This window comes from Cottoperca gobio, chromosome 23 (assembly GCF_900634415.1).
Source record: "Cottoperca gobio chromosome 23, fCotGob3.1, whole genome shotgun sequence".
Classification (NCBI taxonomy): Eukaryota; Metazoa; Chordata; class Actinopteri; order Perciformes; family Bovichtidae; genus Cottoperca; species Cottoperca gobio.
Window position 1 is genome coordinate 4,737,312 of NC_041377.1, and position 10,912 is coordinate 4,748,223.

The window sequence follows — 10,912 nt, forward strand, 5'->3', positions numbered from 1 at the left end:
AGGCAAACTTTGTCATTTTGATTGATTGGGAATTATATAAAGGTAGAGGACACTGGAACATTGTTGTTGGGGCTTCTCAGTATGTTTTGTCCCATAGCCCTATTCTTTATTCTGTCTAATCATATCTGCAGTATATATAATGTTCTCCATAATCATCTTCCTCTAGTTTCGGAAAACAAAATATCTGGCAGCCTAGAAGGTGCAGCAAGGGAGCCAAAATATACTATCAATCAAAAGCTGCTGGCCAGAACTGACACACATAATTAGTTAACAGATTCACAGAAATCATATTTTTTGTTACCACCGCCAAAGGGGAAGGTTATGTTTTCGGCTCGGTTGGTCCGTCAGCAGGATTAGCCAAGGAAGAAACCATTACATTTTTGGAGCACATCTGAATCACAGCACGCGTATACAAATCATGTTTTGCTTTTGTTAACATTGCGAGATAGGGCAACAACTTGGAAACAGATATCAACGTGTAGTTTAAATGCTCTGAGCAATGAAATACGACATATTTTCTTTGTAGCGTCCATGTTGTTTCTGCATTATGACTTAAAGCTCATGAACACACAGAAGTTGGAGTGCCATTCCAGTTGTATCTGATTTTTTACATTGAGTGGTTGCATGAGTTTCCACATTTGGGTTATTGTAAACTGACAACATTTGCAAAGATACTGAGAAGAAAATATGTATTAATACTTTTAAAAAATATATATATAGTATTGTAGTATAATCTAATATAGTATGGTGATAAATGCACTAAATTGGATCAAACCAACACTTCAGACCGACAGAAGTGTCAAGTAAGCCAAAGCCTAAGCAAGTTATATCCTTAATTATCATACACCCACTACATAAATGAAAAAGACAGAAAACCATCCCATATATCCCCTTACAACAGCTGTTCTCTTGTCCTTTTGACACCCAGACACAACACACAATCTTTAACACACACATGAACACACACACACGGCTGGATTACTGACAACTGGGACTGTCTTTTGCCTTGCTCAACTTGTGCATGAAAATAGCTAATATTCTACCAGGGAGTCAGGAATCACCCGGCGGCTACATCCTCTGAGAAATGAAGCAATTTAAAAGCACTACGCACCAAATGTGATATTCATGATTTCGAGCCAAGCCACCCTGTCATAACTGAACAGACGTGATTCCCATTCAGACTGAGGAGAGGGCAAGTGAAGTAAAGAGTAGAGGTTTGCAGGAGAGGAGGTTCCAGCTCTCGAGTAATGATGACATGGGGGGGGGGGGGGGGGGGATACAGAAAAGACGACAGAGAGAGAGAGAATATGTCCATTTCAACTCATTACATCCATCATCAACCCCATCTCTCTCTCAATCCCTCTCACAAACATGCAGAGAGCCAGTGGTTCTACTTTTCTTTCAGGCACCAGAGACAGTAAATTGTTATTCCTGATGGGTCAGTTCACCAAAATCGAAAGAATTTTTCTCATTGTTTTCAGGAGTGCAGCTCCACTGTTTTGGATCACTTTCATTCATTTTGTTTCCAGCAGCCGGCAGCTGTTTTCAGCTGAAAGCCTCTTATAAATCCACTGAACACTACCTGCCCAGCAACAGCGGGCAGACAGTATTTGAACAAATGGCCGATACTTTCAATTTCTGGTGAGGCAAGCGTCGCCCAGCTAGGGCAACAATTGTAAGCTTTTGAAAGGCTAACCTTTCTTTAACAGAGGCTAGTGTGACTTTAAGGTGTAACCTTGTGTTAGATGCACATTGCTCCCACAAAGTACGTCTCATATTTAGAGGAAAGGCCTATGATGTCTTGAGATAAAAGCTAGCTTGGCTTTAAGATGAGGATTAGTACCTGGAGATCAAGGCTGGAGTGGTTCTAAAGGGTTAGCATAGCTGCTGGAGCCTGCGCTGGAAAAGCTGCAAGCTCATTGATCTGAGAGCATCAGAACAAGGACAGCATCCAGCAAGCACTCAGCAGGGTTACTCCGTAATGTATGCTACGATGTATGTGCATGTGTGCTGAACACCCCCATCTCTTCATCTCAGCATGTGAGATGGCATACATTCTGCTCTCCAGCTGGTACAAGGCCAGTAGGAGGAGAACGAGGGCATGGCGGGCGCATTGGGAGTCACGGCCAATGTGGAAAAACATGCTGGCTGCCAGGTGGCATGTGGCATGTCAGGGTTTGTGTGCATTAGTGAGTGTTTTGTGTGAAAGAGCAAGAGATTAAAATATCTGTGAGAGTGTGGGAGGCTGGGAAGCAGCAGAGAAGCACCTGGAGCTATAATAAAACCCTGGGATATCCACCTTCAGCTATGGGATTGCTGCCTATCAGACACGCACGTGCCTCTACGCACACAAACACACTACCTCACCTACGCTTATTGTCACTCTTCTTGACTCCCAACCTTCACACTTGTATTTTAACACAGGCACACTTGGCAACCCCCACAGCGTAGAGGGAGAACAAAAGTACAAGGTGGACTGAAGGCTTTAGCTCAGCCAGAGCCAGAGATGGGTTAAGTGGGGATTGGACGGAGGAGAAGAAAACAGGGTAGGTTTAGATGAAGGGGAGAAGAGTGGAGGACAGTTAAGGAGGGAAAGGAGTAATAAGGTGGGTGGATAATCTGAGAAGTTTGAGCTCGCACCGCAACAGAAGTCTGCTAGGGATGGAATCAACTGTTTAACCGCATTCACTGTTCGAAGCTGGAGGTGCATTTGCATTCTTCAAATGATGCCACTGGAACAGATGAGGAATGCATGATGTGAGTGAGCGGGCATTTCATTTCTCATTTAAAGCTTTGCAAATGGATTTTCTGCTTCCTTTCAATTAGACAAGAAGATCGATAACACACTCATGTCTGTATGCTACAAAGAAAGAACAGCTAGCAACCATGTTAACAAAGGTAAACAAATCTTAAAACCCATTTGTTGAAAACCATACGAAAAACACAAGGTAAAAACGACAAAGTGCTGTTTTACAGGGGGGGGGGGGGGTATGTTCTGGACTATTTCAATGTAACCTTCTCAGCTTGTTCTAGGCAAGAAAGCAAATAAACTTTTCCTTCAATGCGTGTCAGGCTGTGTTCCCACGTCTATCAGCAAGCCGCTAACTCTTGCATACGGCAGTTTTGTAAAAGGAGTAACCAGAAGGGGGAAAACGTGGATAAATGTACACGCAACCCTTATTAGTAAGTTTGTGATGTGTTCCTGTCACCCTCCCACTAATACAAATGTATTACTCCTCCTGCGGCACTGACAGCACAGCGATACACCATCTTGTCTGACCAGGATCAATGCTCTAAATTGGAAATTAAAATGCTGCTTCACGTCTCCTGCTTTTCATCTGTCACTGCTTTTACATTAAGGAAATAAAAGTGTACAGTACACTCTCTCTCAAGTTCTCTTCATATCTCTTTCATTGTTCATCATCCGGCAGAACTATCAGGGGGCATGGTTGGTAAATCACGAATGAACCCACTTATTGAATCCCCCTTGACATTTGTTTTGTACAACTCATATCTTGTGTGTGTTTGTCCATGTCTGGCTGGGCGATTCCATGCAAAGCAATTATGTTTTACTTCTAGTATCCATGCCAATGTATACTATTCCTGACCCACGCTCTTTAGGAATTATGTCTTAATGGCACGATAAATCAATCTGGATTAACAGAAACAATGCAAATGCAGCCGAGTGGAACAGATGGGGCTCAGTGCGGTGCGTGTGTGTGTGTGTGTGTGTGTGTGTGTGTGTGTGTGTGTGTGTGTGTGTGTGTGTGTGTGTGTGTGTGTCTGTGTGTCTGTGTGTGTGTGTGTGCAGCTCTGGCAGTTCATGTGACCTTGACAGTGGCGAGCAAAGAAGATTCATCACAATGGGGCGTTCTGAAGCACAGTGCAGTGCACATAAAAAGTAATATTTTTTATGTTTTATTGTTTTACTACATTGAATCAAAGGGAATTTAATGGGTTTTTTTACACTAATCAAAAATGCTGTCCGGATTCTTTTCTGGCATCAAGCATTAAGCCACAGCTACACACCAATGACTTCAAATAACAATATTAATGTTCTTGAGTGGCCAAATCCAGATCCTGAGTCCAGATCCAAATCCATTTCAGAATTTGTTCCTACATTTGCCATTTTCACGGGCATGGGGGTAAATTGCATAGAGGGGGTGTGGCGGGGCTGTAAACACAAATTTAGTATCTTACATTTGTAGTTCATTCAGATCACTTTGTAGAGATTTGCTTCCCCTTTGATATTAAAGGGTATTTTTCTATTTTTATGTGTAATTAAAACTACTTTGATTCAATGTTGTAAAACAATAAAATATGAAAACTTCACGCACATACAAGCATACACCCATCACGTCACCGCTGTAGAAGTCCAATAACTAAAACTCACTCAATTCAATAAAGAGAGTCACTGAGGAGATGTTATACCACGTAAAGTGTTATCTTGACTTGATAGGAATATGTATGCTGTGATATGATTACTTAATGTGCTTAGATAGATTAATCGTACAAATGTGTGAAAATGCATAGTCCAATATTGAGAAGCTGAAACTAGTGAGTGTAAGGTAGCTTGATCATGAAAACAGTTGTGCCAACATAATAAAGAGAATAAAGAGACTGAATAACAGAATTTTGATGGCACAAACTCTGTTTGAAACCAGAAATACGACACTGACTCGAAACATATCTCAAGGGAGTAGAGTCAATCTGATCAAGGCTTATTAGTAACTCTCAAGAGGCTGCAAGGTTATTTACAGTATAAGCAACAGCTAATGTCTTTCTGTCTTTGCCATTATTCCCCCCAGCTGTGTTCCTCCCAGTGTGTCATCCTTCAGCTTGTGTCTTGGAACATGCTGTAGTCTGTACAATCGAATATAGATCGTAGGTGTTTTTTGTTTGTGCTATAATTTGTTTCAAGGTCAGTGGTATGCCTTCAGGAGTTGGCGCTTTGCTAGTTTTAGAACGTGTGTTTACAATGCCACCCCGCTCTCCTGGCACTTGTGAAATCGCTACCTCAGCCAAGCCTAAAACAGATGTATTTTCAAAATGCTTATTCCACATTCATAGTGTGAAAACACAAGTGGGCACAGCAACCTCACCGGAACGGGCGACAAATATAAATGGACAAGTAAGAATGACCAAATTGCTGAGTGCATGATTTAACCGAACTTCTGTTTCGTTACAAATCACCAAAAAATACTTTAACTCCAGTGTTCAGTCAGGAACAACAAACCATCACTTTTCAAATGCCAGCAAAGGTCCTCAAAATCAATAACGATTAGAAACTCAATTGATTTAACAGGGCAACAACTGAACAAGTGAAAATACAGGAGTACTATGAATATTAAGTGCCAGCTTGTGAGGGTATTTGAAGTTAATCAAAGGTAAATCCAGCACAGGCCTCATGCAGTATCTGTGCTACTTCATAAAATCTTTACTCTATTCCCTCGAAAATGTTTCCAAAATGTCATCCGACACCCTTACGTGGGCGATAACAGGCTGTGGCATTAAATCTGATGGCCCTTGAGGGTAACACAGTGTTTCCTGGCCAAACACGTTTGCTATATTTAGACAAGAAAATGTGCACTGCCATCTTATTAGGGTCACTGAATAAAATATTGAGTCTTTAATGTGTTTTATAAGACAAGAGATGAAGCATAACTAATAGTTTCTAGAATTTTTAATAAATTGTCATCTCTGTTATGGAGATTAAGAAATCCAGCAAAACTGCTTTGCATCTATTATAGGAATATTTGTTTTTGTTTTATCAGGAAAATCTAATTAGAAGAGTCCTCATAATTCACAGTAAATGTGGAGATTGTTTTTTTGCAGTGCACACAGTAGTGAAAGCTACTTACTCCGCTTTCCTAGCCAGTCCAACTGAGCGGCAGAGAGTGGTGGGAGTCTGCGGAACCAGAGACTTGCAGCAGGGGCTCCTCTTGTCCTCCTCCACGGAGTCCGGGCTGGCTTGGTTCGCTTTGGGCGACTGCGGCGAGGTGGGGACGAGCTGCAGCTGCTGCGGGTGGTGGTGGGAGGACGGCGCAGGAGGGGTCGGATGCTGCTGAGGCTGGGCCGATAGACCGGGAATCTGCTGCTGCTGCTGCTGATGCTGATGATGCTGCTGCTGCTGCTGCTGCTGCTGCTGCTGCGGCTGCTGCTGCTGCTGCGGCTGCAGCGGCGGCTGCTGCTGCTGCGCCTGCTGGCCGAGATGAGCCGCAGCTTTGTTGCTTCCCGGGTGCTGATGGAGGTTGGCCGGCGCCTGGGGACTGCTGCTGCGGTGAGTCTGGTGGTGGTGGTGGTGGAGATGTTGAGCGGGCTGCTGGACGTAGTGATGGGGATCCCGCAACTGTCGGTTCTCTCCTATCAGGTCCTCCACCTTTCGCTCGAGTTCGTCGATGCGTTGGCGCTGCGTCTGGATCAGGCTTTGCTGGTTCTGCACGATAGTGGTGAGCTCCTTCAGGTAAAGAACGGCTTTCATTGGATTATCCAGCAGGCTCTCCATTACTGACTGTAAATGTGGCCGTGTGCCCGGCTACGTTGACTTCTTCTTCAGCTGGTTCTGGCGCTGCAAACCGTCGATGCGGGGCCTCTGAGCAGTGCGTAACTGGGATGCTCTGGCGGCCGTCTGACGCCTCTACGCTCTGCTGGGGTTGGGTAGTGTCTCTCTCTCTCTCTCTCTCTCTCTCTCTCTCTCTCTCTCTCTCTCTCTCTCTCTCTTCTCTCTCTCTCTCTCTATCTCTCTCTCTCTCTCTTTCTCTCTCTCTCTCTCTCTATCTCTCTATCTCTCTCTCTCTCTCTCTCTCTCTCTCAGAAATGGTGCTGATGCAAGGGGGGATCAGCATCACCGGAGTTGGAGGCGGGGCCGTAGTGACCTGTGATGTCAACACGCAGGGGAAACAGTGAAGCACGTTTTACACGTAAATTCACAGTTTTTGCACATAACCCAACATGTGTTTTGGCCAAAATCTTATACTGTACAGATGAATTATGAGTTAAATGAATGCCTTAAGACTTGTATTTGCTTTTAAAATAATTGTCACTTAACCAAATATAATATTTTGAAGTATCATTTATTGGGCATCAGTAAGGAAAGCTGGGAATAGTACCAATTATTGATTAACAAATCATACTCTACTACTCTTATGTCTTTCTACTAAGGATACAATTGAGACCAGTCCTCATCATTTCAGGAGAAGTATATTATTATCATTATTATTATTATTATTATTATTATTATTATTAGTATTTTTATTATTATTTATTATTATTATTATTATTATTAGTAGTAGTAGTAGTAGTAGTAGTAGTAGTAGTAGTAGTAGTAGTAGTAGTAGTAGTGTTGTTGTTGTTGTTGTTGTTGTTGTTGTTGTTGTTGTTGTTGTTGGTAGTAGTAGTAGTAGTATTTATTATATATTTATTTTGAACTATATATATATATATATATTTTAACCTAGGTTTTTCTAAGTAAAGGAAAAAAAACACGCTCTGTTATCTCGAGATAGCAACAATAATTAACGTGTGATCTTGAGGTAACCGCACTAGACTAAAAGAAAATAACTGATTACACTAAAAAAGTGATGAACTGATTGAATGATTCAGATATAATTTCAGAAATGTGCTGTTGATCTAGCGTTCGCCTTTGACTGATTACTATCTTACCAATTCAAATCTAAATCATGCAACCAGCTCTGATTGTGTTTTCTGGATTTGCAGTGTGTGTGCTGTCAAATTGATCAGGTTTTCTTCACTTGTTTGTGTTTTGTCAAGCTGCAGTTCCACCATACTGAGGCCTGTGAATTAAACAGGATGTCCATATTCTCCATGTGAATGTGTGATGAGATTAGTATCACTTATGTTGTTCTTTTTGTCCAGCAGTCTTTGTGTGTTGGATGGTAGCATTTGTTTGTATGTTGCCCTGCAGAGTAAGAATATAATGGCATAGTGTAGCTGCTTACTTAGCAGCACAGTATGGAAAGGATTTGATGACATGTGGAGTGTATATATAGCTTCTCTTTAGCATAGTCACATATTCAGGGAGCTTCTCTAACAAATTAAAAAGTTCTTTGGGGAAACTATACTTTTCTCCTGTTTCTCATGTTGAAATAGCGGTATGAATTTTTGCAAATTGGATCAGGCTGCCTTTAAGTCTGTGCCTCGGAATCTCTCACTTTACCAGAAGGGAAATAAAAAACAAGTCAACCAGACAGACAGCATGCAAGCAGAGCAAGGAAAGGAAATGGGTTTTAGATTTGCTGAGATGATCCCTCCTGATACAGACTGAAGTGATATCTCACTGAGAGGGTGCTCGGCTCCTCTGGCTGCTGTAGTTTGATGCTTTTCAGATTTGCACTTTCATTCAGTTGTTGCACTGTCCGGGAATTTATACTCCGCAGTGGTCTACTGTCACGTGACTTGTGTTTTTAACAGGCCTTTGTGTTCGTAGTTAACAGAAAGCTTTACATTGACTAGATGATCTACAAGGAAAACTGATGGCCCTTTTGTTAAAAGCTTAATTGTTTTTTTCATGATCAGTCTTTTTGAAATCCAAAGGGTGCCCACATTCAGCATGACTGTTAATTGGTGTCAAAGTCTCATGAGGCAAAAGGACAATCTGCCAAATCCATCCACAACAGAAGGGACATTAACAACATCATGTGGTTAATGCTATTTTATGAGAACACATAAACATGTGGTTTGTTTATATATTGTTAAAAGTTTCATAAATGTCTTTTTTAAGCTAGCTCAAAGGAAATACAAATATGGTATGACCTTGAGACAGTGAAGTATTGGGACCAGAGTGGTGAGCCAGTATGGATGCAGCCAGGTCTCTCCTTCCATATGGCTGCTTTACAAGCTGCATGAAGTGAAAAATGGCTTACGCACCCGACCACACACACACACGGCTGGAAGGAAACAAAAATGAGTGAGCTTGTAAAAATGGAAATGGTGCCAAGCAGTGACTTTGGTGTTGGGTGACATCTGCAAGGTCCAACTTTTCTTATTATAGACCGTCTGCTGGAACAGGTACGGCCCACCTTTAACACCAATTACCTTATAGAGGAGTCTGAGGCCTGAGAGGGTCAAACATCCCTGATCTGAAACGAAACGGCACAAAGTGTGATACGAATAATCAAGTTTTTCACCTTACCTGCATCTTCAAGTGAGAAAACTTTAAGAGCCCTTTGAACAAGACTCACAGTCTATAGCTATGCTAGCAGCTTTATGTTAGCATAGTGTTGCCTTGCCTTGCCTTGCCTAAATGCTAATGTCAGCCTGCTAACATGCTCACCACGACAATGCTAACATCCAGATTTTAAGAAACTATAATGTTTACCATGTTCACCATCTTAGTTTAGCGTGTTAGCATGCTAACATTTGCTAGTTAGCACTAAACACATGGGGAATGTGAATGTTATTAGTTCTGCAATTGGAAAAAAACGTACATTTGTGACGTGATGGTGGTGCTACAAAAGTCGGGGAATCCCCAAAGTTATTAAAATTCATCCTCTGGGGACCGCAAATGTGTGTACAACGTTACATCACAATCTATCCAATAGTTGTTGAGACAGTGTGGATCAAAACGGTGGGCCGACCGACAGACTGACATTGTCATCCCTAGAGAAACGCTACTAACATGGCTAAAGAAGCAGACAAACCTCCGGAGAAAAGCTTTTATTTCATACATTTTAATCCTGTAGGACGTAAGAGAGATCACTGATATTGAAATTGAAAGTGAAAGTGAAAAAGTGAAGTTTGAAAGTCGGCTGGCGGTGTTACAGTTTTGCCCTGTCTTCGGATCCTCCCAGGGAACTTTTCATTTCAAAACTGTGTTATATCAATATAGGCTTACTCCCCAGAGTCCTTTTGTGTCTCGGGTTTGTTGCTAAGTTGAAAGTAGACCGGCTCTCATTATTCAGCGGTGTTTGATGCAGACTCTAACACACACACACACACACACACACACACACACACACACACACACACACTCACACACACACACACACACAGACTGAGTTCATGATTGTGAACCAAAAGCAACATTCGGAGGAACAAAAAGTTGCCTTTTGAAACAAAGAGTGTCTGGAACAAGCAAGGACTTTGTTGTGAATAGCCAAACACCTACATACATATTTGAAAAATGTCCATTTGAATTGATAGCTCTTATTTATTCTATCACTCCAGTATTAAGAGTGATTGCTTGAGCTTCAGCCTACGCAATAAAAGAAAACTGCTGTATTTTTAAACTCTTTTTTGGGGCAGCGCTTCTCATTAATATTGATAAATGGTTTGTTGCATGCACCCAACTTGACTCAGAATATAAGAGATTTTATGACCTAAGGTGACTCATTGGTTATGGAAGTTTTATGTGTCATCACTATCCCTTTGGCATGAACAGTTTTGGAGGGGAAAAAAAGAAAAATGAAGGATTTATCAAAATGATGCTGTCATTGACGTCTTTTGCTCATGAATGATGACGAAGAAGTCGAGAAAGTTCACATAGTATAAAAACCTAATGGCAAGGAGAATGGAATTCAAAATTTTTTCCAAGGACTTTGGAGCATTAATGACATTAAGAGAAGCGATAAGAGCAGACGACATGATAAAGCAATTAATGTCAGGTAGAGATTAATTACTTGAAATGCTACACTTCATTAGTGCCAGTTGAGATGAGCAAGTCAGCGACTCATTGACACTGAGAGCATCTGGTAGGAACAGCAATTTAAATGATTCAGCCAAGTTGCAACAAGGGAGGGTTTACTGTTTACACAGCATGCAGCTGTCTTAATATGACATTTAAAGGATTTTTCTAATTCCAACATGAATTAAAGGTCATCTTTTTAATATAAACAAGACTAAGAGTCAAGCAGCTCTGTGAGGCAATAATAAGGCACAGCAGTGCTAAATGCAA

The 10,912-nt window shown here is 41.6% G+C and overlaps 1 protein-coding gene across 2 annotated transcripts in view; it reads right to left on the bottom strand.

Moving 5' to 3' along the window:
- Nucleotides 1-6,729, bottom strand: part of iqsec3a (IQ motif and Sec7 domain ArfGEF 3a) — an 86,843-nt gene extending 80,114 nt beyond the window's left edge. For both annotated transcript variants that reach the window (XM_029461914.1, XM_029461915.1), the window contains exon 1: nucleotides 5,862-6,729. In XM_029461914.1, coding sequence (XP_029317774.1) covers nucleotides 5,862-6,505 — 644 coding nt within the window. In that variant the 5' untranslated portion in view covers nucleotides 6,506-6,729. The remainder of the gene's footprint in view (nucleotides 1-5,861) is intronic.
- Nucleotides 6,730-10,912: the final 4,183 nt, after the last annotated feature.